This window comes from Pristiophorus japonicus, chromosome 13 (assembly GCF_044704955.1).
Source record: "Pristiophorus japonicus isolate sPriJap1 chromosome 13, sPriJap1.hap1, whole genome shotgun sequence".
Taxonomy (NCBI): Eukaryota; Metazoa; Chordata; class Chondrichthyes; family Pristiophoridae; genus Pristiophorus; species Pristiophorus japonicus.
In genome coordinates, this window is record NC_091989.1 from 19,853,458 (window position 1) to 19,880,584 (window position 27,127).

General features: G+C 48.4%; 1 protein-coding gene across 1 annotated transcript in view; it reads left to right on the forward strand.

The window, feature by feature from the left end:
* Nucleotides 1–27,127, forward strand: part of col7a1l (collagen type VII alpha 1-like) — a 505,550-nt gene that overhangs the window by 136,459 nt on the left and 341,964 nt on the right. The window contains exons 25-31 of the mRNA XM_070898381.1: nucleotides 3,989–4,015; nucleotides 4,457–4,540; nucleotides 13,208–13,288; nucleotides 15,127–15,153; nucleotides 23,141–23,185; nucleotides 24,131–24,199; nucleotides 26,383–26,478. Coding sequence (XP_070754482.1) covers nucleotides 3,989–4,015; nucleotides 4,457–4,540; nucleotides 13,208–13,288; nucleotides 15,127–15,153; nucleotides 23,141–23,185; nucleotides 24,131–24,199; nucleotides 26,383–26,478 — 429 coding nt within the window. The remainder of the gene's footprint in view (nucleotides 1–3,988; nucleotides 4,016–4,456; nucleotides 4,541–13,207; nucleotides 13,289–15,126; nucleotides 15,154–23,140; nucleotides 23,186–24,130; nucleotides 24,200–26,382; nucleotides 26,479–27,127) is intronic.

Here is a 27,127-nt window from a genome sequence, read left to right on the forward strand (position 1 = left end):
GAAGGGAGGACCTTGAGACAATCACTATCACTAGGTGGGTAGTGCTGGACAGGCTAATGGGACTCAAGGTAGACAAGTCCCCTGATCCTGATGAAATGCATCCCAGGGTATTAAAAGAGATGGCGGACGTTATAGCAGATGCATTCGTTATAATCTACCAAAATTCTCTGGACTCTGGGGAGGTACCAGCGGATTGGAAAGCAGCTAATGTAATGCCTCTGTTTAAAAAAGGGGGCAGACAAAAGGCAGGTAACTTTAGGCCGGTTAGTTTAACATCTGTAGTGGGGAAAATGCTTGAAACTATCATTAAGGAAGAAATAGCGGGACATCTAGATAGGAATAGTGCAATCAAGCAGATGCAACATGGATTCATGAAGGGAAAATCATGTTTAACTAATTTACTGGAATTCTTTGAGGATATAACGAGCATGGTGGATAGAGGTGTACCGATGGATGTGATGTATTTAGATTTTCAAAAGGCATTCGACAAGGTGCTACACAAAAGGTTACTGCAGAAGATAAAGGTACGTGGAGTCAGAGGAAATGTATTAGCATGGATAGAGATTTGGCTGGCTAACAGAAAGCAGAGAGTCGGGATAAATGGGTCCTTTTCGGGTTGGAAATTGGTGGTTAGTGGTGTGCCACAGGGATCGGTGCTGGGACCACAACTGTTTACAATATACATAGATGACCTGGAAGAGGGGACAGAGTGTAGTGTAACAAAATTTGCAGATGACACAAAGATTAGTGGGAAAGCGGGATGTGTAGAGGACACAGAGAGGCTGCAAAGAGATTTAGATAGGTTAAGCGAATGGGCTAAGATTTGGCAGATGGAATGCAATATCGGAAAGTGTGAGGTCATCCACCTTGGGAAAAAAAACAGTAAAAGGGAATATTATTTGAATGGGGAGAAATTACAACATGCTGCGGTGCAGAGGGACCTGGGGGTCCTTGTGCATGAATCCGAAAAAGTTAGTTTGCAGGTGCAGCAGGTAATCAGGAAGGCGAATGGAATGTTGGCCTTCATTGCGAGAGGGATGGAGTACAAAAGCAGGGAGGTCCTTCTGCAACTGTATAGGGTATTGGTGAGGCCACACCTGGAGTACTGTGTGCAGTTTTGGTCACCTTACTTAAGGAAGGATATACTAGCTTTGGAGGGGGTACAGAGACGATTCACTAGGCTGATTCCGGAGATGAGGGGGTTACCTTATGATAATAGATTGAGTAGACTGGGTCTTTACTCATTGGAGTTCAGAAGGATGAGAGGTGATCTTATAGAAACATTTAAAATAATGAAAGGGATAGACAAGATAGAGGCAGAGAGGTTGTTTCCACTGTTCGGGGAGACTAGAACTAGGGGGCACAGCCTCAAAATACGGGGGAGCCAATTTAAAACCGAGTTGAGAAGGAATTTCTTCTCCCAGAGGGTTGTGAATCTGTGGAATTCTCTGCCCAAGGAAGCAGTTGAGGCTAGCTCATTGAATGTATTCAAGTCACAGGTAGATAGATTTTTAACCAATAAGGGAATTTAGGGTTACGGGGAGTGGAGCTGAGTCCACGGCCAGATCAGCCATGATCTTGTTGAATGGCGGAGCAGGCTCGAGGGGCTAGATGGCCTACTCCTGTTCCAAATTCTTATGTTCTTATGTTCTTATCCCCGTTGAAATGCAAGAGCTAATCAAGCCATTCCTGTGGCGAAAGGACGAGCTGTCCATTCAGGCAGACTGCCGGTTGTGGGGTAACCGCGTAGTGTTGCCCAAAAAGGGCAGGGAGACGTTCATCTCGGATTTCCATAGCACACACCCGGATATAGTAATGATGAAAGCGATAGCCAGATCCCACGTGTGGTGGCCCGGTATCGACTCTGACTTCGAGTCCTGTGTACGGCAATGCAGCGTGTGTGCTCAGTTGAGCAACGCACCCAGAGAGGCACCACTAAGTTTGTGGTCCTGGCCCTCCAGACCATGGTCAAGGATCTATGTCGACTATGCGGGCCCGTTTCCCGGTAAAATGTTCCTGGTGGTGGTGGTAGCTTTTTCAAAATAGATTGAATGTGAAATAATGTCGGGAAGCACCGCCACCGCCACCATTGAAAGCCTGAGGGCCATGTTTGCCACCCACGGCCTGCCCGACATACTGGTCAGTGACAACGGGCCATGTTTCACCAGTGCCAAATTTAAAGAATTCATGACCTGCAGTGGGATCAAACATGTCACCTCGGCCCTGTTTAAACCAGCCTCCAATGGGCAGGCAGAGCGGGCAGTACAAACAATCAAACAGAGCCTTAAACGAGTCACAGAAGGCTCACTCCAAACCTGCCTGTCCCGAGTACTGCTCAGCTACCGCACGAGACCCCACTCGCTCACAGGGGTGCCCCCGGCTGAGCTACTCATGAAAAGGACACTTAAAACCAGACTCTCGCTGGTTCACCCCAACCTGCATGATCAGATAGAGAGCAGGTGGCAGCAACAAATTGTAAACGATGGTCGCGCCACTGTGTCACGGAAATTGATCTGAATGATCCTGTGTATGTGCTAAACTATGGACATGGTCCCAAGTGGATCGCGGGCACGGTGATAGCTAAAGAAGGGAGTCGGGTGTTTGTAGTCAAACTAGACAATGGACAGATTTGCAGAAAGTACCTGGATCAAACGAGGCTGCGGTTCACAGACTGCCCTGAACAACCCACAGCAGACACCACCTTTTTCGAGCCCACAACACACACCCAAAGGATCAACGACACCACCCCGGACCAGGAAATCGAACCCATCACGCTCAACAGACCAGCAAGGCCAGGCTCACTCAGCAGCCCTGCAGAGCCAACAACACACCAGCCCAGCGAGGGCACAGCCAACTCACCAGAACAGACATTTGTACCGAGGCGATCCACCAGGGAAAGAAAGGCTCCCGACCGCCTCACTTTGTAAATAGTTTTCACTTTGACTTTGCAGGGGAGTGATGTTGTGTATCTGTAAAGCATACACTCCCATGTTCCGCCACCAGGGAGTGCATCCCCTGAAGTCCCAAGGGATCCCAGCATCCCTTGAGAGAACTGTATATAAGCCGGCCCCTAAGGCCTGTTCCTCACTCTGGAGTATCTTAATAAAGACTGAGGCCACTGTTACTTTAACCTCCCTGTGTGCAGTCTGTTAGGAACACAATAGCAAGTTTGTTATACTTGATAGATGCTGTAAACAACATACTCAATGGAACTGATGAGTGACGTGTCTGATATCACTATCTATGGATCCAACTAACTATTAATAGAGCCATTTATCTATTTACCCTCATATCTATAGATATTTCTATCTACCTGTATATGTCTGTTTGCCCTTCTATCTCCCTATTTAACTATATATAGATGTACATCTATATTTCAATCTATCAAGTCCTTAAGCTCTAGTAATCAATAATTGTTTTAATCTATTACCTATTCTAATCAATAATCACGATACTGTGAAACATATTTGAATGTTAGTTCACCCACTGGCCTAATCAGACATTTTAACACACAAATCAGATTTCGACAAACAGTAATGTGCAGATTGTCTCACTGCAGCCTCATTCATTAAGTGATGCGGTCTAACCATGAACTGGAGGCACTGGGCCAAGGTATATTTCGCACAGAGTGGCTCTGTATTCAATGAGTTCTGTGAACTGAGGTAAGGCGGTGCAGTATCTTGACTATCTTCATTGTGCTGGACATTTGGAGGATGTTGCTCCCTGGCTCGGGAATGTGTTTGGATAAGGCAATAAGTTGGGAACTTTCTCGGGATAGTGGGAAACGTAAACATGGTGCAGCGAGAGGTGTTGTGAGCTCCAGGTTAAGTGCTTCACTCTGCATCTGGCCTGCACGGCACCTGAACTTGAGTTTGATGCAGAGACTGGGTGCGAGTTTGAATTCGACCCCAGCACGGATACTCTCTGACAAATAGACAGACATGTAGCGGACGACAGTCTCTCTAAAGTCTTTCATTCTTATTTCCAGGGTGAAATGGGCCCTCCAGGAATCCCGGTGAGTGCCTGTGAAATCTGTGCTAACTGGATAGGATGTGACTTTTTTTTCAATGGACTAAAGTCAACTAAAGCAGAGGGAGCGATCAAACAGACAGCATCGTACTCCTCCAAGGGATGACCAAAACATTAGTCTCATTGAGAGGATGAGACAATACTGCCTTGAAATCTCGCCTGTGTTTTGGGTTTTTGTGAAAAAATAATCTACCTGTGGTTGGGTACAGTGTGTGTTTGATTTGATTTTCCATTCCACTCCTGACTCACGTTAAAACATGGTTCCGGGTGCGCTGACTGCCCTTCGGTACATGCACAAGTGACCTTCCTTTGCACACTATTGGCTGAATAGTATTGCTTGACTCGCTGAGCTGATAGAGCTTTAACCAGTGTTAACAGTGAGCAGACGGATCACTCTGCTAACAAGCTGTACTCCCGTACCTTTCAGGGCCAGCAAGGCTTCACGGGCTTACAGACAAGCGGGGGATACGATTCATTTGCATTCGCTGATAAGGGAGAAAAAGGAGAAAGGGTAAGCACTGCCGTCGATTCTATTTTCATTCTATTACTGAACATGACTGAGCAGCAGAGCTGGATCCCTAGCCTTGGATGAGCAGAAATAACCCAGTTACCAGGGATGAGTGACTTCAGTTACGTAGAGAGACTGGCGAAGCTAGGATTGTCCGCCTTACAATGGTGAAGCTTAAGGGGAGATTTAATAGAAGTGTTCAAAATTATAATGGGTTTTAATGGAGCAAACAGGAAGAAACTGTTTCCAGTGGCAGGACAAAGATTTAAGGTCATTGGTAAAAAACCAGAGGGGCGATGTATTTGCTGCATGGGTTCTTTGCTTAGAAATTCATAGCAACATGTTGCTATTAAGAACTAGTTCGTTTATTAGCAAAAGGCTTAACAATCACACTACACATTACCAGTTCATCCACCAGGCGCACAACGATCTGCCTCATTGTGGATCCCCTAAACCCAACTGGCTGGGGTTTTATTGAGTCTTGTGAACATCACGTGACTGGCTAAGCCACTCACAACTCAACAGCTCAACCAACCTGTGAGCATACCTACAGGTGCGTACATTACACTGAGAATTATTTTTATGCGGCAAGTTGTTGTGATCTGGAATGCACCGCCTGAAAGGGTGGTGGAAGCAGGTTCAGTAGTAACTATCGGAAGGGAATCGGATAAATACTTGAAACGGAAATGAATACAGGGCTGTGGGGAAAGAGCAGAGTGTCATGTATCTTACATTATTATATATAACTGTATCCTAACATGCTATACATGACTGTAATAAGATATGACCTGTAACCACCAGCATACCTTACCACCAGGGGTGCACTTGCAAGAGACAGGTATCTAAGGACAGGTCTCAGCAAGTGCAGCATTCCAGAGCTGTGAAGTAAAGGTGCAGGTCCAGAGTGACCTTGACTTCACTACATGCCTCGTGTGAATCTGTACTGAGGGGACAGGACTTTACAGGGGCGACGAGTTACGGGATTACAGAATCCACAGAATGGCGAACAACGGATCAGATGAAAAGTACAATGCGGGAGACAATTGGGAGGACTTTATAGAAAGGCTCCAGCAAAGCTTTGTAACCAAAGACTGGTTAGGCGACGATAAGGCAGACAAGAGAAGAGCCCATCTCTTGACCAGCTGTGGCTTGAAAACATAATGAAGGATCTGTTGGTACCCTGAGAAACCAGCAAGCAAGTCGTTTGAAGAATTGAGCACACTGGTAAGAGACCACCTGTTAAGCCAGCGAGCAGCCTACACATGGCCAGACACAGGTTCTACAACTACAGACGCTGTGTGGGCCAGAGCATACCCGACTTCGTGGCATAACTTCGGAGGTTGTCTAGTTTATGTGAGTTCTCCGATGAACTGAGGAGAGAATGTTGAGAGACTTTTTCATTGAAGGAATAGGACACGCAGGCATATTCCGAAAGCTCATAGAGACCAAGAACCTGACCTTAGAGGCTGCAGCACTGGTTGCACAGACATTCTTGGTAGGAGAATAAGAAACGAGGTTGATTTACAATGCAGGTACGACAACTAACGAAATATCGGAACAAGAAGTTCACAGCACTAAACAAGCTGCTACCCCCACACACAGACAAAACTGGGAGAAGAGGCTCTCGACAGCAGGCAGAAGCCATCAAGGGCCACAGGAATGGCCGTTCACACCTCATCAGCCCACAATGCGAGCAATTAACTACAAACTGAGAGAAGCTCAAGAGAGATCAGCCAGACGCAGCTCATTCTTTGGGAACACTTTGAACAATGGAACAGGTCTGTGCTGGAGGTGTGGAGGTGGGCACTCGTCAAGGGGATGTCGATTTCAGCAGGCTGTTTGCAGAAATTGTGAATATACAGGGCATTTGGCCCACATGTGCAAAAAAACGGCAGCTCGGCTGGTATACGAATCGGATGGGTCGGAAAGCGGACCAGAAGATGGTGGGGACAGTACCCGGGACACCGATGTACAGTGGGTCAACACGATCAATGGCCGCTGCTCCTACAACAGGACGCCTCCTATAATGATGAGGGTCCTACTCAACGGGATATCTGTCAACATGGAGCTGGATACGGGAGCGAGTCAATCTCTCATGGGCGCTCAACAATTTGAACAACTGTGGCCGCATAAAAGAGACAGACCAAAACTCACAAGGGTCGACACCAAACTAAGGACCTATACCAAAGAAATCGTACCAGTCCTCGGCAGCGCCATGCTCTCTGTCACACACAAAGGGACAGTGAACCGACTTCCCCTGTGGATTGTCCCTGGAGACCGCCCAGCTCTGCTGGGGAGAAGCTGGCTGGCAAAACTAAACTGGAAATGGGATGAAGTCCATGCCATGTCATTAGAGGAACGGACCTCTTGCTCAACAGTTATAAAGCGATTTGAACATCTCTTTCAGCCAGGTGTGGGCACTTTCAAAGGGGCCAAAGTCAAAATCTACATCACACAGGATGCCAGACCGGTCCATCACAAGGCCAGAGCTGTACCCTATGTGATGAGGGAAAAGATTGAACACGAACTAGACAGGCTTCTGCGGGAAGGCATTATATCACCTGTGGAATTTAGCGACTGGGCAAGTCCCATCGTCCCAGTCATGAAGCCTGATGGATCCGTATGAATCTGTGGGGATTACAAATCTACCATAAACAGAGTCTCCCTACAGGACCAGTACCCGCTGCCCAGAGCGGAGGAATTATTTAGCACATTAGCTGGAGGTAAACTTTTCTCAAAATTAGACCTCACATCTGCGTATATGATGCAAGAATTGACCGAGGAATCCAAGCTACTCACCACCATCAACACACATCGAGGCCTTTTCATGTACAATCGATGCCCATTCGGCATCAGGTCGGCAGCTGCCATATTCCAGCGCAACATGGAGAGTCTACTCAAGTCCATCCCGGGGACGGTTTTATTTCAAGACGACATACTTATCACGGGCAGGGACACCGACTCCCATCTCCGTAATTTGTAGGAAGTACTAAAGCGGTTGGATCGGGTAGGCCTACGAGTCAAGAAATCCAAGTGCCTGTTTCTCGCACCCGAAGTTGAATTTTTGGGCAGAAGGATTGCCGGTGATGGAATCCCCCAACAGAGTCCAAAACAGAAGCAATTCGCCTGGCACCCAGGCCCCGGAATGTCTCAGAACTGCGCGCCTTTCTCGGGCTACTCAATTACTTTGTGAACTTTATGCAGAACTTAAGCACGCTGCTGGAGCCTCTCCACGTGCTACTCAGGAAGGGGTGCGATTGGTTTTGGGGGGGTGCCCAGGAACGCGCCTTCAATAAGGCATGTAACCTTCTGTGTTCCAACACTGTTTTGACTTTCTTTGACCCAGGTAAAAAGTTAGTTCTCACATGCGATGCGTCAGCGTATGGGGTCAGGTGCGTTTTGCAACATGTCAATAGTGCGGGCAAATTATAACCCATAGCTTATGCCTCCAGGTCACTTTTGTGGTCGGAGCGCGGGTACGGAATGGTGGAGAAGGAGGCGCTCGCGTGCATGTACGGTGTCAAGAAGATGCACCAATACCTTTTCGGGGCCAAGTTCGCGTTAGAAACCGACCACAAGCCCCTCACGTCCCTCCTATCCAAGAGCAAGGCAATAAACGCCAACGCCTCGGCGCGAATTCAACGGTGGGCACTCATGCTGGCGTCCTACGACTATGCCATAAGGTACAGACAACTGTGCCGACGCACTCAGCAGGCTACCCCTGGCGACCACGGAAGGGACTGATGAACAGGACTGTGAGATAGTCATGGCAATCAATGCATTTGAGTCCACAGGTTCGCCCATGACGGCTCGCCAAATCAGAGCCTGGACGGCCAGCGACCCCACGTTATCCTTAGTAAAAAGATGTGTCCTAACTGGTGACTGGGCAGAGGCTTGCGATGCCTGCCCCGAGGAATTAAAACCCTTTCACAGGCGTATGCATGAGCTATCACTCCAAGCAGACTGCCTGATGTGGGGCAGCCGAGTAGTCATGCTTCTGCGAGGCAGAGAGGCATTTGTTCGGGAGCTCCACTGCGAGCACCCAGGGATCGTTCTCATGAAGGCCATAGCCAGATCCCACGTCTGGTGGCCTGGTATTGACGCGGACTTGGAGCTCTGTGTCTGAAGGTGCACCATTTGTGCCCAACTCAGCAATGCTCCCAGGGAGGCTCCACTGAGCCCCTGGCCCTGGCCTACCAAACCGTGGTCGCGGGTGCACGTAGACTATGCGGGCCCATTCATGGGCAAAATGTTCCTCGTAGTTGTAGATGCATTTTAAAAGTGGATCGAATGCACCATTTTAAACTCGAGCACAACCTCCACCACTGTGGAGAGCCTCGCAACCATGTTTGCAACGCACGGAATCCCTGACATATTGGTCAGTGACAATGGTCCATGCTTCACCAGCGCAGAATTCCAAGACTTTATAATTGACCACGGCATAAATCACGTCAAGACGGCACCGTTCAAGCCGGCCTCCAATTGCCAGGCGGAGAGAGCAGTTCAAATCATTAAACAAGGCATGCTTAAAATCCAAGGTCCCACGCTGCAGGGTCGCCTGTCGTGATTGCTGTTGGCATACAGGTCTCGTCCGCACTCAATGACTTGGATCCTCCCCGCGCAACTGTTGATGAAAAGGACTTTAAAAACAAGGCTCTCATTAATCCTCCCAGACATGCACGAAATCATTGAGGCAAAGTGCCGTAAACTGACTGAGTACCATGACAAAAATTCGAGGGGAAGATGGAATGAGATAGGGGACAAAGTGTTTGTACTAAACTATGGCAGGGGTCCCAAATGGCTTGCAGGGACAGTAATGGGCAAGGAAGGAACCAGGCTACTGGTAGTACAAATAGACAATGGCAAAACCTGCTGGAGGCATGTAGACCAAGTCAAAAGCAGATTTACCAACAATGTGGAACCAGAGGCAGACTACAATGTGCAACTCGCACCACACCTGGTGGACAGACAGAGGGAACAACCTGAGGAAAGGGAAATCGCAACAGACAGCCCAGGCGAGTCAACAACAATCACACCAATTGAAACAGACAGCCCAGGCGAGATACCAGCAACCACACCCAAAGAAAAACAGACACCAAGGCAAACAACGGAACCACAACTCAGACGCTCCACGCGAGAGCGTAGACCACCTGAGAGACTGAACCTATAAAGACAATAAGACCTTGGGGGAGGATGATGTCATGTATCTTACATTATTATATATAACTGTATCCTAACATGCTATACATGACTGTAATAAGATATGACCTGTAACCACCAGCATACTTTACCACCAGGGGTGCACTTGCAAGAGACAGGTATATAAGCACAGGTCTCAGGCAAGTGCAGCATTCCAGAGCTGTGAAATAAAGGTGTAGGTCCAGAGTGACCTTGACTTCACTACATGCCTTGTGTGAATCTGTACTGAGGGGACAGGACTTTACATAGAGGAGTGGCCATAATTGGATAGATCTTTCAAAATGCCGGCATAGGCACGATGGGCCGAATGGCCTCCTTCTGTGCTGTATCATTTTACGACTCTATACCGATTGGTGCCGCTAAACCATTGGTCATTGGTCCCTGAGAGACTCTGATTCCATTTTGGTTTTTTTTGTGAGTCTGGTACCATTAAAAGGCAGGTCCCTTCTCAGGAAAGTATTTTGACAAACGATTTATTATTTTGATGGTGGGGGTGAAGCAGGACGTGCGTTGGTTACATCACCATGACATCACAGTGACATCACCGCAACATCACTGCGCAGTGTGTGTGTTTGCAGGCAACTTATATCAACTGTGTTTGTAAACGGGCAGCGCATTCTGTTTTCTGGGAGTGCCAAAGGGTGTTCTTCATCCGACCCTGTCCTTTTAAACAGACTGAGTAACAATGTGATTATAAGTCTGACACGTCAACTCCTGGTGCAAACTGGGAGCCCAATCTTTCGCCCATTAACTAATAGACAGGAAACCATGGGCACAAACGCTTTGGAGCATCCTGTGGTTGTGAAAGGTGCTACATAAATGCAAAAGCAAAACACTGCGGATGCTGGAAATCTGAAATAAAAACAGAAAATGCTAGAAATACTCATCAGGCCAGGCAGCATCTGTGGAGAGAGAAAGAGAGTTAACGTTTCAGGTCGATAACCAGACCCATGTTTCTTGTCCCTTTACCATCTCCTTTTGCTTTGTACAATTCATACCTTTTGCCCTTTAATCTCTCCTGCCTTCCATCCTGTCACAGACCTTCCCTTTTGTTCTTTCTTCTCCCTCCCTGCTTTCCCTGCCCCTACACTTGCTTAAAACCTGTTATAGTTCTGATGAAGGGTCATCGACCAGAAACGTTCACTCGGTTTCTCTCTCCACAGATACTGCCTGACCGGCTGAGTGTTTCCAGCATTTTGTGTTTTTACTACGTAAATCCAAGTTCTTTCTTTTTTATGGATGAGAGAAAATAAGACATTGCTTCCCATAAATTAGCCTGCTGTCAGTGAGTTCTTCAATACTCAATGACAGCAAAGGTACCAGATTGTAATATCCGACTGCCAAGTTACACAGTGGATAGCATTACACTGTCCATAAATGAGGAGGCTGCTCCATCATCTCTATCACACTCCTGGATAGGGTACAAGAAAAGTATGTTGTCTGATTGTCCTCTCTCGCCCCTGCTCCCAACTTCTCTCTCTTTTGCAAATGTTGTCTTTTCCTATTACATCAAAACTATGGTCAGTACTTCCAATCTTCAATGATGCAGTCTGACAAACTCTTCCCCTCTATACTAGACCATTGGGGGGAGATCTCCTCTGTCTGCTAACAGTAGTGAAATAAAGAACATGCTTCTGATTTGTCTAAATCAAATGATTATAGAAACCTTCTCCACTGTGCTGAAATCGAGATTTGTTGAACTGACCCGCGCTCTAACTCATTCCTTTTCAGGGTGTGAAGACTTAGAAATGCCTCACCTCCCTCGGTCTTCCCTTAAAACTCGAGGTTGGCGTCACCTGCTGATCACTAAATCTGGAACGCTCATCCCAAAACGCTGTCGAGGCCGGGGGACAATCGGAAATTTCAAAACTGAGACTGATAGGTTTTTGTTAGGCAAAGGGTATTAAGGGATAAGAATGTAATGCGGGTGTAATGTATACACCTATGAGGATGCTCACAGGTTTGTAGAGCTGTTGACCTCACAACTTGAGCTTCCCCCGGGAAATCCCCTCCGTGCCTTTCAGTTCTGAGCGGAGGGGTTTCCTGTACGGGCTGCTCTTGCACACGCTCCACCTTGCCATCCTCGTCTGCCGTCCGGACACGCCATGGTGCACCATCTTGCCATCCGGAGGAGGCGGGGGTCCCCGATGGAGTGCACTCTATGCGGGAGTCCTCCGTCTATTTATCGGGGACTTGGCCTGGGAGGGTGGTGCACGGAGCAGTCCCGTGCAATAAGTTTTTAAGTCGGTTCACTGACTCCCAGGTCGCCTGTAATTTCTGCAATCTGGAAGAGTCCGTGTTCCATGTTTTCACTGAGTATGTGAGGTTGCAGCCCCTCTTCCAATATCTGAAGGGGCTGCTCCTCAAATTCTGGTTGCACTTCAGCCCCACACTCCTGATCTTTGGGCACGCTGTGCGGAGGAGAGCGGGCCAGTCGGAAGGTCTTCTCGTCGGACTGCTCCTGGGCATGGCCAAGGGTGCCATCAGCCGGTCCAGACAGCGGGCGGTCGAGGGGGTCGTTCAGCCCGACAGCCTGCCTCTCTTCCGCAGTTACATCCGAGCCAGGCTGTCCCTGGAGATGGAGCACGCTGTGTCCACTGGCACGCTCGCGGCCTTCCGCGAAAGGTGGGCGCTGGAGGGACTGGAGTGCATCATCACCCTCGGCAACCAAATTTTAATTTGAACCACAATATCTAAAGTTTAATTTGTTGAAGTTTGTTGGTTTTAGTGCCCCCCCCCTTTTAACCAGATGCCCTAAAAACCCCTCAAAAAACAAGGGGGCACTTGATTGAAAGTTTTTGGAGTGTGACCCCCCCCCCGCTTTAATCAGGGGGCACTTGTTTTGAGATACAACAAAAATAGTTATAGAGCTGTTGAGTTGTGAGTAGTTTAGCCAGTCATGTGATGTTCACAAGACTCAATAAAACCCCAGCCAGTTGGGTTTGGGGGATCCACAATGCGGCAGGTGGTTGTGAGCCTGGTGGATGAACTGGTAATGTGTAATGTGATTGTTAAACCTTTGCTAATAAACCAACTAATTCTTAATAGCAATGTGTTTCTATGAATTCTTAAGCAAAGAACCCATGAAGCAAATACATTACAAGTGGATAGATGGAATCTAGATACAGATCAGCCAAGATCAAATTGAATGGGCAGAACAGGCTCGAAGGGCTGAGTGACCTCCTCCTGTTCTAATGGTTCACCTCGTCCACTCTCCTCGTTTAAGACTTAGTTGCCAACTGCATTGTGGGCTTTGGCTCGTCACTTGAGGTGTCTCCGTTTAAAAAAAAAAATGTTTACCTCAGATTCTATTTAAAAAAACAAAAGTTGTACTGAAAAAATGAGAAACAAGTCAGCCGGCTTTTATAGAAGGTGAATATTTTTTATTCAGTCCGAGTATTTTTGGTGATAATTTTAATTTAGATGGTTGGAAATTATTTGTGAAGATTGTACTGATTTGTAACCATGCAGGGCCTACCAGGAAAAGACGGAATCCCAGGCCTCCCAGGGCGACCAGGCCGCACAGGCTCACCTGGCTCACCGGGACCCAGGGTAAGGAATTCAAGTCAATCAATAGTTATTCAAACCATTTCCCCCTTTTTCATGGTCCTGGAGATAGACTGGCCTTTCAAATAGGGAATCTAAGCATTTGGATATAGGACCGAAAAAAAGACACCATTAATGCTGGAATGCTAGACAACTTTAAAATGGAGCTGGATGGATATGTGGAGAGAAGCAGGATTGAGGGTTACAAGGTTAAGTACAGATAGAGAACATTTAGTGCTGTGTGGAATAGGATGGTCCCTGAGCTGCTGGGACCAATGTGGCTAACAGATCAATCGAATATAGTGGGCGGAGAAATTGAATTTTCGCTTTTCGGGCATGAAATAGGCCAAATAGGGTCCAGAATGTGGTGGCGATCACCTGTGACCGATTGACCCTGGATTAGCACCTCACACAAAAATAAATCAGTCGCCCGGGACTCCACCCCCCCCCACCCCCACCACCTCAAAACAGGCTGATTTGGTTATGTAAATCGGGTTCCCACGCTGGTCGTAGGAGCACAATGTGAAGTTGGACAGCAACTAGACGAAATGTGTGCCATGCAAGATCCGATGGGTCCTTCCCAGTAGGGGTGGGCATGGTGCAGGAGAGCACTTACCTGAGGGTGCCTGTCAGCCTGGGCTCACCCCCTCTCAGCATCATCAACCCACCACCCCCTGCCCCTCGTAGCACCTACCTTAGGTTCACTGTTGACCCAGACTCAGCCCTCTCCGCATTACCCGCACCCCCCCACCCGCTTGCAGGACCTATCTGGAAGCTGCTGATGGCCTAAATTGCTGCCGATGGTACCGCCGATCTATTACGGACGCTCAACTGGTGCTCACAGCTTGCCGCTTCAATGAAGCTGAGGCTCCGGTTCCGGAATTGGCACAGGCACAGACCGGCCCAGACCGGCCCAGACCGGTACATGGACTGGCCCAGACCGGTTCTAGATCAGCACATGGAGCGATTGCTCCACTGACTTACTCCCCAATGCTTGCCGCGTCCAATTTCTTCCCCATAATGTGGGATGTTCGGTTAGATAGGGATTTCAGCGTCTGGGAGGGGACAGGGAGAGATTATGCAGAACTCTTTCCTCAGGATATTAAATTGGCCGCAATCGAGTGGAGTGTACATGGATTGTGACTTGATAGGCCCTGTTCCATCTTTCTGATGTTCTTGTACTGATATATCGCTCTTTACTGTAGCCATCTAAACGAGCTTTCATTTATATATTTAAAGTAGCGTTACATTTAGAACATGAAACCCTTTAACTATAATATAGAATTAGTTAAAAACCCAAATAGTTGCCAGGCCGGCCATTTTGAATTGGTGGTCACATGCCTGAGTGCATCAACCCCAACAAAAAACATAACATATTTGTTCCAGTTGCTGAATGAAGGGGATTGAAGATCTCGAAAGGGAATATTGTACTTGCTGAATAATAATAGAATTGCTTATAGCTTAGCAGAATTTGATTGAAACTGGATTTAATTCAACAGAAAACACTGTAAGAAGTGCATTTATTAAAGCAGTTGTTAATATACCCTCATTTGTCACAGTCTAGTAAGACAAAATCATGCTGTATAATTTTAGTAACAAATGTTAACCCATTTAAAATAAACAAGTTAATGCCTTCGAAAGAAGAGCAGATACAGCATGTTAACCTGAAGCAACGATGTCTTTGTTGGATAATATCTCACAGTGCAATTTAAACCCATGCTCGATTGAATTAGCACTTTGTAATTCTGTCAGCCACCTATTATTAACCTTTCTAAATATAGTTCTTGTCCACAGGAGCATGCTCTGAAAGAGTTAATAAGATGTTACATTATTTTTCTTTGTAGGGTCCCCAAGGAATACAAGGGGATAGAGTAAGTAACCTATCAGAATCTAATTTCATCTGTTAAAATATAGGTGTGATATTCATAAACTTAATTCTGGAATCAACTGCAGATTTTCACTCAGTAAACTTCCAGTGCTGATATCTATAATCATTAGCCCTTCATAAAAGATGTCACTTAACAACTGTGTGGACTGACCTGGAGGGTTGAGGGCGGGGCTTCCATCTGTTGCCCCGTCCCTTTCATGACCCTGGACCCCGGTTTTCCTCCTTGTCCTCGTTACGTATGCCAGGGGAGTGGGCTCCTGGTGGGATGTCTGACACTAAGAGGAAGGGGAGATCTGACGAGGAGGGAACCCACTTAATGGGGGCTGAAGAGGCCTGAAAACTGCTTCAAATTTTCCACTGAAAGAAAATCTCAGCCCAGGCCGAAGCCTTCAAGAGATGAAGCCTTTGAAGGAGGGAGAATTGCAGGCCAGTATTAGGCCCATTCCCATCTGTCATGTATCTTACATTATTATATATAACTGTATCCTAACATGCTATACATGACTGTAATAAGATATGACCTGTAACCACCAGCATACCTTACCACCAGGGGTGCACTTGCAAGAGACAGGTATCTAAGGACAGGTCTCAGGCAAGTGCAGCATTCCAGAGCTGTGAAATAAAGGTGCAGGTCCAGAGTGACCTTGACTTCACTACATGCCTCGTGTGAATCTGTACTGAGGGGACAGGACTTTACAGTGGCGACGAGTTACGGGATTACAGAATCCACAGAATGGCGAACAACGGATCAGATGAAAAGTACAATGCGGGAGACAATTGGGAGGACTTTATAGAAAGGCTCCAGCAAAGCTTTGTAACCAAAGACTGGTTAGGCGACGATAAGGCAGACAAGAGAAGAGCCCATCTCTTGACCAGCTGTGGCTTGAAAACATAATGAAGGATCTGTTGGTACCCTGAGAAACCAGCAAGCAAGTCGTTTGAAGAATTGAGCACACTGGTAAGAGACCACCTGTTAAGCCAGCGAGCAGCCGACACATGGCCAGACACAGGTTCTACAACTACAGACGCTGTGTGGGCCAGAGCATACCCGACTTCATGGCGGAACTTCGGAGGTTGGCTAGTTTATGTGAGTTCTCCGATGAACTGAGGAGAGAAATGCTGAGAGACTTTTTCATTGAAGGAATAGGCCACGCAGGCATATTCTGAAAGCTCATAGAGACCAAGAATCTGACCTTAGAGGCAGCAGCACTGGTTGCACAGACATTCTTGGTAGGGGAAGAAGAAACGAGGTTGATTTACAATGCAGGTACGACAACGAACGAAATATCGGAACAAGAAGTTCACAGCACTAAACAAGCTGCTACCCCCACACAAAGACAAAACCGGGAGAAGAGGCTCTCGACAGCAGGCAGAAGCTATCAAGGGCCACAGGAACGGCCGTTCACACCCCATCAGCCCACAATGCGAGCAATCAACTACAAACTGAGAGAAGCTCAAGTGAGATCAGCCAGACGCAGCTCATTCTTTGGGAACACTTTGAACAATGGAACAGGTCTGTGCTCGAGGTGTGGGGGTGGGCACTCATCAAGGGGATGTCGATTTCAGCAAGCTGTTTGCAGAAATTGTGAATATACAGGGCATTTGGCCCGCATGTGCAAAAAAACGGCAGCTCGGCTGGTATACGAATCGGATGGGTCGGAAAGCGGACCAGAAGATGGTGGGGACAGTACCCGGGACACCGATGTACAGCGGGTCAACACGATCAATGGCCGCTGCTCCTACAACAGGACGCCTCCTATAATGATGAGGGTCCTACTCAACGGGATATCTGTCAACATGGAGCTGGATACGGGAGCGAGTCAATCTCTCAAGGGCGCTCAACAATTTGAACAACGGTGGCCGCATAAAAGAGACAGACCAAAACTCACAAGGGTCGACACCAAACTAAGGACCTATACCAAAGAAATCGTACCAGTCCTCGGCAGCGCCATGCTCTCTGTCACACACAAAGGGACAGTGAACCGACTTCCCCTGTGGATTGTCCCTGGAGACCGCCCAGCACTTCTGGGGAGAAGCTGGCTGGCAAAACTAAACTGGAAATGGGATGATGTCCATGCCATGTCATTAGAGGAACGGACCTCTTGCTCAACAGTTATAAAGCGATTTGAACATCTCTTTCAGCCAGGTGTGGGCACTTTCAAAGGGGCCAAAGTCAAAATCTAGATCACACAGGATGCTAGACCGGTCCATCACAAGGCCAGAGCTGTACCCTATGTGATGAGGGAAAAGATTGAACACGAACTAGACAGGCTTCTGTGGGAAGGCATTATATCACCTGTGGAATTTAGCAACTGGGCAAGTCCCATCGTCCCAGTCATGAAGCCTGATGGATCCGTACGAATCTGTGGGGACTACAAATCTACCATAAACAGAGTCTCCCTACAGGACCAGTACCCGCTGCCCAGAGCGGAGGACTTATTTGCCACATTAGCTGGAGGTAAACTTTTCTCAAAACTAGACCTCACATCTGCGTATATGACGCAAGAATTGACCGAGGAATCCAAGCCACTCACCACCATCAACACACATCGAGGCCTTTTCATGTACAATCGATGCCCATTCGGCATCAGGTCGGCAGCTCCCATATTCCAGCGCAACATGGAGAGTCTGCTCAAGTCCATCCCGGGGACAGTTGTATTTCAAGACGATATACTTATCACAGGCAGGGACACCGACTCCCATCTCCGTAATTTGGAGGAAGTACTAAAGCGGTTGGATCGGGTAGGCCTACGAGTCAAGAAATCCAAGTGCCTGTTTCTCGCACCCGAGTTTGAATTTTTGGGCAGAAGGATTGCCGCTGATGGAATCCGTCCAACAGAGTCCAAAACAGAAGCAATTCGCCTGGCACCCAGGCCCCGGAATGTCTCAGAACTGCGCGCCTTTCTCGGGCTACTCAATTACTTTGGAAACTTTATGCAGAACTTAAGCACGCTGCTGGAGCCTCTCCACGTGTTACTCAGGAAGGGGTGCGACTGGTTTTGGGGGGACGCCCAGGAACGCGCCTTCAATAAGGCACGCAACCTTCTATGTTCCAACAGTGTTTTGACTTTCTTTGACCCAGGTAAAAAGCTAGTTCTCACATGCGATGCGTCAGCGTATGGGGTCGGGTGCGTTTTGCAACATCTCAATGGTGCGGGCAAATTCCAACCCATAGCTTACGCCTCCAGGTCACTTTCGCGGGCGGAGCGCGGGTACGGAATGGTAGAGAAGGAAGCGCTCGCGTGCGTGTACGGTGTCAAAAAGATGCACCAATACCTTTTCGGGGCCAAGTTCGCATTAGAAACCGACCACAAGCCCCTCACGTCCCTCCTATCCGAGAGCAAGGCAATAAACGCCAACGCCTCAGCGCGAATTCAACGGTGGGCACTCATGCTGGCGTCCTACGACTATGCCATAAGGCACAGACCAGGAACAGACAACTGTGCCGACGCGCTCAGCAGGCTACCCCTGGCGACCACGGAAGGGTCTGACGAACAGGACTGTGAGATAGTCATGGCAATCAATGCATTTGAGTCCACAGGTTCGCCCATGACGGCTCGCCAAATCAGAGCCTGGACGGCCAGCGACCCCACGTTATTTTTAGTAAAAAGATGTGTCCTAACCGGTGACTGGGCAGAGGCTCGCGATGCCTGCCCCGAGGAATTAAAACCCTTTCACAGGCGTATGCCTGAGCTATCACTCCAAGCAGACTGCCTGATGTGGGGCAGCCGAGTAGTCATGCTTCTGCGAGGCAGAGAGGCATTTGTCCGGGAGCTCCACTGCGAGCACCCGGGGATCATTATCATGAAGGCCATAGCCAGATCCCACGTCTGGTGGCCTGGAATTGACGCGGACTTGGAGCTCTGTGTCCGAAGGTACACCATTTGTGCCCAACTCAGCAATGCCCCCAGGGAGGCTTCACTGAGCCCCTGGCCCTGGCCTACCAAACCGTGGTCCCGGGTGCACGTAGACTATGCGGGCCCATTCATGGGCAAAATGTTCCTCGTAGTTGTAGATGCATTTTCAAAGTGGATCAAATGCACCATTTTAAACTCGAGCACAACCTCCACCACTGTGGAGAGCCTCGCAACCATGTTTGCAACGCACGGAATCCCTGACATATTGGTCAATGACAATGGTCCGTGCTTCACCAGCGCAGAATTCCAAGACTTTATAATTGACCACGGCATAAATCACATCAAGACGGCACCGTTCAAGCCGGCCTCCAATGGCCAGGCGGAGAGAGCAGTGCAAATCATTAAACAAGGCATGCTTAAAATCCAAGGTCCCACGCTGCAGGGTCGCCTGTCGCGATTGCTGTTGGCATACAGATCTCGTCCGCACTCACTGACTGGGATCCCCCCCCGCGCAACTGTTGATGAAAAGGACTTTAAAAACAAGGCTCTCATTAATCCTCCCAGACATGCACGAAATCATTGAGGCAAAGCGCCGTAAACTGACTGAGTACCATGACAAAAATTCGAGGGGGAGATGGAATGAGATAGGGGACAAAGTGCTTGTACTAAACTATGGCAGGGGTCCCAAATGGCTTGCAGGGACAGTGACGGGCAAGGAAGAAACCAGGCTACTGGTAGTACAAATGGACAATGGCAAAACCTGCCGGAGGCATGTAGACCAAGTCAAAAGCAGATTTACCAACAATGCGGAACCAGAGGCAGACTACAATGTGGAACTCGCAGCACACCTGGTGGACAGACAGAGGGAACAACCTGAGGAAAGGGAAATCCCAACAGACAGCCCAGGCGAGTCAACAACAATCACACCAATTGAAACAGACAGCCCAGGCGAGATACCAGCAACCACACCCAAAGGAAAACAGACACCAAGGCAAACAACGGAACCACAACTCAGACGCTCCACGCGAGAGCGTAGACCACCTGAGAGACTGAACCTATAAAGACAATAAGATCTTGGGGGAGGATGATGTCATGTATCTTACATTATTATATATAACTGTATCCTAACATGCTATGCATGACTGTAATAAGATATGACCTGTAACCACCAGCATACCTTACCACCAGGGATGCACTTGCAAGAGTCAGGTATATAAGGACAGGTCTCAGGCAAGTGCAGCATTCCAGAGCTGTGAAATAAAGGTGCAGTTCCAGAGTGACCTTGACTTCACTACATGCCTCGTGTGAATCTGTACTGAGGGGACAGGACTTTACACCATCCGTCGTTAAGTTGGGAATTGACCCCGCTACGCTGTCGGTGTAGAGTGCCACCCATCTCTTGCTGGGCCCTAGGGGCCTGCTGGTATCAGCATTGTTCAGTAGGGTTGCTGAGCCCTGCTGCCCCACCGTTGTTTACACGTGGTGGAGTGGCGAAGGGGTTTTCAGCGGTCTTCCTGTTGGGGTGTCCCACGTAATTTCTTGCATTTCCCTGGTTTGGCCCTAGAGGGGTCATTTTTTTTTAATTCGTTCATGGGATGGGGACGTCGCTAGCAAGGCCAGCATTTATTGCCCATCCCCAATTGCCCTTGAGAAGGTGTTGGTGAGCTGCCTTCTTGAACCGCTGCAGTCCGTGCGGTGAAGGTACTCCCACAGTGCTGTTAGGGAGAGATTGTGACCCAGCGACGATGAAGAAACGGCAATTATATATCCAAGTCAGGATGGTGTGTGACTTGGAGAGGAAAGTGGCGATGGTGTTCCCATGCGCCTGCTGCCCCTGTCTTTCTAGGTGGTAAAGGTCATGGGTTTGGGAGGTGCTGCCGAAGAAGCCTTGGCGAGTTGCTGCAGTGCATCGTGTAGATGGTACACACTGCAGCCACGGTACACCGATGATGGAGGGTTAAGGTGGGGGATGGGGTGCCAATCAAGCGGGCTGCTTTGTCCTGGATGGTGTTGAGCTTCTTGAGTATTGTGGGAGCTGCACTCATCCAGGCAAGTGGAGAGTATTCCATCACACGCCTGAATTTTCCAACCGTACACCTCCGGCACAAATCGGAAACCACGGATTCAAATTTAATAGTTGCCTTCAAAAGGGAATTGGATAAATACTTGAAGGAGAAAAAAATTGCTGGGATATGGGGAAAGAGCGGCGGGGGGGGGGGGGTGGCGGGCGGGGGGGAGGGGGAGTGGGGTGGTGGGGTGGTGGGGAGGGAGTGGGACTAACTGGATTGATCTTTGAAAGAGCTGGCACAGACTCGATGGGCCGAATGGCCTCCTTCTGTGCTGTCTTATTCTATGATTCTGCGTGGTCAGAAACCGATATGCAACGAGTGCACAAACTGCAGATACATTCTAAAGGTGTGCCAAGTCAGAAAAATCACCCCTTAGATGTCGCTGGCATATTTAGTAAATACTATAGCCCATCGCAGATTGATAAAGTACATCAGTGATCTGTAGAGACATACATCATTACCAAACCGCTTCCCATTTTGACTTCTTGGCCCCAATACCAGATTCTTGACATCGCATTTAATGGAACTGCTGGTTTTAGCATCTGCTGTAACCATGGATTTCCCTGTGGAATTGAAACTCCTTCAATGATTACTGAAAGAATGATCGAAGAGCATTTGATGGATGCTTGGGTGCAACGCACCCGAGAATGATAGAACGATTCGAGGTTATTGCAAAAAAACGGCGAATGCTGCAAATCTGATATGGAAACAGGAAACGCTGGAATTGTGCAGCAGGTCAGTCAGAATCTGAAGGAGAACACAGATTAATGTTTGTGATGGTGTACAGGATCAGAATGCTGTACCTTTCATAAGCTCTGATGAAGAAACCCATCCTTAGCTCTCTCAGATGCTGGCAGACCTTCTGCGCATTGCCGTGGCTTCTGTTTTTATAATAAAGGAAGGAGTTAGACAGAAGGATTTCTTAATCCTTCAGTCCACCTGCCTATCCTCAGCTCCTCACTGGGGTTGCACGCAGGATTCCATTATTGCTTCCATATTTTTGCCACACAGTTTTTGTAGGCAGCGACTGCTGCCAATGCAGTTGAGATAGCTGCCCATGCGTAGTTCCAGTGTTTTTGCCCGAGGTGGGTGGGGGGCGCTACTGGCCTCCGCAAAATTGGGTGGGAGTTAGCGGAGGCGCGAAACCAGTAGTGCCCCGCCCCACTGGTAACACCCCGGGGTGTCATGATGCCACGCACAGCGTTGTGCGTGGCGACCCCTTTTCGCTCCGCGGCGGAAATTGGCCAGCGCCCTATGAAGGGCCATATCCACACCAGCCTCGCAGGTCGCAGGTCGCAAACCGGGCCGCACACCCATCACGGGGTGAAAGTTAAAGGGGATGAGCGCTGCATTGCGTGCCGCTATTTTTTTCCAGCCACTTCCCGGTCGGGCCGTTAAGCAGCGATGTCACAGGGTCCGGGCCACGATCGTGCAGCCCAGCCAGTGGAGACCATCAAAGGACTTGCAGCATCCTTCCCCTTTAATGGAGGTTAAAAACGCGATGCACAGGTAGCGCCCCTGATCCCGCCCCAAAAGGAAGTGGAGCGCGCGACATTGCGTTCCACTTCCTGTGAGGGGTGGTAACCCGAATTTCACTTCCAGGGCGGGACTGCTGCGCCGGACGCAGAAAATCCGACCCCGGAGTGGTTACCGCCCAAAATAGGGATAATAGGGAAGTTCGACCCCTTAATACCTCGTAAACAGTGAAAGATTACATAAAAAGTTATTGGGGATGTGAGAGAAAAATGGTTTTTGGTCCTATATAAAAAATGTTTATGATTTCCATGGCAACATGCGAGACCAAGTAAGTCAACATAACTATTGGTGTGGCGGAGTCAGGCTTCCGATGTTCTGATTAGCTAGCAGCCTCCCGGACCGATTGTTTTGGAACTGTTATAGGGTGTTTCCGATGCCAATCATTGGATCGTGACAGCTGATTATGTAGTTACGGATGCGGCGCAGCTTCTGGTCGTTGGCACGAGCTTTCGATTCGTTGGCAGCAGTCACTCTGTTTTCGGTAACCTGTGATCTTCCTTTCCATTAGGGCCACCCTGGATTTAAAGGACCTCCAGGTCCCAAAGGCGACAGAGTGAGTACGATACTTCACGTACTGGTGACCGGTGATATACAAAGGACTAAGTTGTAATAAAAAGTCAATCCCTTTGAGGGCTTTGTTGGATTTGACAGGGAGAAACTGTTTCCACGGGCAGGAGGGTCGGCAAGCAGAAGACACAGATTTAAGATCATTGGTAAAGGAATCAGAGGAGAGAGGAGGAGAATTATTTGACGCAGTGAGTTGTTGTGATCTGAAAGGGTGATAGATGCAGATTCAATAGTAACTTTCAAAAGGGAATTGGATATGTACATTGGAAAACAATTACAGGGCCATGGGGAGAGAGCAGGGGAGTGGGACCAATTGGATCGCTCTTTCAACGAGCCGACACGGGCACGATGGGCCGAATGACCCCCTGATTGTGCTGTAAGATTCTATGATTAACTCGGGTGCTGTTATTGTTTATATGATGTGTTCTAATCGTGGTTCTCATCACACAACACAAAAAACCGTGACATCTAATAGGACAGGTCAGTCCGAGTAGTAAAAAAGAGGAATTCTCTCCCCCTAAAGGCTGTGAATGTTGGGGGACAATTGGAGCTTTCAAGACTAAGATCGCTAGATTTTTGTTGGCTAAGGGTGTCAAGGGATATGGAGCTAAGGCAGGTAAATGGAGTTGAGGTACAGATCAGTCATGATTGAATGGCGGAACAAGCCTGAGGGGCTGAACGACCTCCTCCTTGTCCTGCATTTTCTGCTTCTTCTGGGAGTTGAGATCCACCAACATGATCATGAGGGTGTGCCAGTTCTCCAACTTGAAATGAGGAGAGTAACTATTCCAGGGTTCAACTCGGTCACACCTGTCTCAACTGGACATCAAAAACATTTTCAGATTTTCTCTTACTTCATCTAGACCCAGTAAGTCAAGTCTGAGCATCCTGTCAGCTATCTCATTCACTTGACTTTGTTGTCTTTTTAAAGGGAGAACCTGGATATGTTCTGGGAGGGGTTGATGTTATTCCTGGCCGGAGAGGAGAACCTGGATCTCCGGTAAGTATTGGTTAAGTTATACGGAATATCAAGCTTGAGGGGGGAATCTGGAGAGGATCCCATTTTTGGGAGAGAGTGAAATCATGATCTTAAGTAATATGCCGTCTTTTCATCTCTGGTCACTTCTTGCACAAGGGAGGAGGTGGAGGGATAAGGAATTTGTAGTGATATCAGACAATGTAGTCAATCAAGCCTTTGACGTCAATAAATGGCCCTGATATTTGACAACACAATGATACAATGATTGCTTGACGATTCTTTGGAGGGTACTGGTAGGTGTAGCCGTAAGATGACATGCCTGGTGAAGGAAAGCGGGAATCGAGTCCGCCTTCTGTGACAGACTCTCCAATACGATATGTGAGCTAGACAGGCCTGCAGTTCTCTTGATGATTGACCGGCCAGTCTGGCTCATTGATGGGAGCTGGAGTGATGGGCCTCTCAACGGGGACGATCCTCATCCCGCCAGATCTTCCTGCAGGCCAAGCACCCGACAGGTACGGTAGTCCTAACTCGAGCAGTGGTAGGGTTATTTGAGATTTCTAAACCTTGTGGCCTTTGGAAACTGTACTGGCGAAGCTGGGGTTGTTCTCCTTAGAGCACAGAAGGCTAAGAAGAGCTTTGATAGAGATGTTCAAAAACATGAAGGGCTAGAAATTTGGTACCGCCCGCTTTGAGCCGGTGATGCCACCGAAGCGCTAGCTTTAGCCCTGGGCGATGTCTACCGCCTCAAAGTGCGATATTCAGTTGTATCGCCCCAAGAGGACAGCAGAGCGCTAAGAGAAGCCGCCGCTAAACCTTCACTGAAGTTCACGACAGGCGCTGACAGTGCGGTGCGCGGGCGGGAGGTGCTTAGCGAGGCAGTAACAGGTGGTGCTAACCAAGCGAAGTTCTCCCCCGACGTGTTTAGAGTGGAGAAAGAGAAACTGTTTACAATGGTTGAAGGGTCGATAACCAGAGGGCATGGATTTAAGGTGATTGGCAAAAGAACCAGAGCAGATTTTTACGCTACGAGTGGTTAGGATTTGGAATGCTCTGCCGAAGGTGGTGGAAACCGATTCAATAGTAGCCTTCAAAAGGGAATTGAGTACATGAAGGAGAAAAAATTGCAGGGATGTGAGGAATGAGCTGGAGAGTGGGACTAACTGGATTGCTCTTCGAAAGAGCCGGCGCAGATTCAATGGGCCGAATGGCCTCTTTTTATGCTGTACAGTTCTATGATTCTATGATAAATGGTGGGATTCACCACTTCAGGGCAGAGTTCAAGTGAGGTGGGACTTCCGCCCATCCCATTTGGATCTAACACAACCCTAGCCCATTTTCCTAGGTGAGGGTTCATCCTATAGGCCACTTTAGGGACCTGACTGGGTGGGAGGCCTTTATTGCTGCTTCCTGGAGACTGCCACCATTTTCCACATGGCACCCCCAGGAAGTGGATGTAAGGGGTGGATGGGAATGATGTCCTGTTGGGTCCAGGCATCTATCTTCACCACCATTTGCTATGGCAGGTTGTGGAAGTAGCAGCCAGTGGCAGCCCTGGACAAGGGGCAGGTAGATGGAATCCTCGTCAGGTGGTAGGTCTCACTGCCTGAATCTTCCCTCATTCTCTGCTGCTATTGCTGAGGAGAATTCCCCCGAAGTTCTCTGGGCTTAGGTAAGCATGTAGTGGCTCTACTGAGAGAGAGTCTGGACTCCCCATCGGGCAAACAGAAACTCTATTTGACACAGATTTTTCATTCGTTTATTTTGGAGCCATAGTAGTGGCTTTCTTTGCCTGTCACTGGTGGAAAACGATTGCTTAAGGGAGAAATATATTTGACATATCATTCTAAAAGTTATGAGGGTCGCTGACTGTGCACTGACTACAGTCTCACAGTTGCCCCTTTCTTCACTTTAAAGTTGCTGGTTATAGGGAGACAATTTACGTGGCATCATGGCGTTGTGCCCGGTGACATTGTTAGCACGGAATTCTACTCACAAACCTGATTCATGATATCAGTGGGGGTGGAGCTTCACAACATCTCACTAATGGCTGCTCCCAGATTGGCTGTAAAACAGCGAGCTTAACTCTGGTGAGTGCACGGGTCACGTTCTTCTCCTCACCTGAGGTTATGCAAAAATTCAGCTGGAGACTCCTCCCTTTGAATAAGGATCACCACTCACTACTCATCAACTTTTACCTTCAGGGTCCGAATGGTGAGCCAGGATTTCCGGGGGTGCCAGGCCCGTCGGGGCTGCCAGGATCGCCAGGGCCTCAGGGACAACCAGGCCTCTCGATCAAGGTCGGTAACCGTGGCAAAGTGGTTAACATTCTAACCATTTATTCATTGCATGTTTAGGGTTGCCAACTCTGGTTGGACGTGTTCCTGGAGGTTTCATCGAGTGAGTTCTTGCCCCAACCCCGTGCTCCCGCCATTGGTTGTCCAACATCTCCATCGCTCACGGCGCTCTGCCTTCTCACGCCCATTGGAAAGTAAAGACTCTTTTATTTATTCATTCATGGGATGTGGGCGTGGCATTTAGTACCCATCCCTAGTTGCCCTTGAGAAGGTGGTGGTGAGCCGCCTTCTTGAACCGTTGCAGTCCGTGAGGTGAAGGTGCTCCCACAGTGCTGTTAGGGAGGGTGTTCCAGGATTTTGACCCAGCGACGATGAAGGAACGGCCGATATATTTCCAAGTCAGGATGGTGTGTGACTCAGAGGGGAACTTGGAGGTGGTGGTGTTCCCATGCGCCTGCTGTCCTTGTCCTTCTTGGTGGTAGAGGTTGCGGGTTTGGGAGTTGCTGTCGAAGAAGCCTTCCTGGATGATTGTCAAACAGCCTTTTTTTCACCATCTCCAATATTTTAATAACTAATAAATAAAAGTATTAAAAGAAAAAACCCACAATTTTTTTAATGCCCCTATGGTTTTTCTCCTGGGTTCTGTTCATAG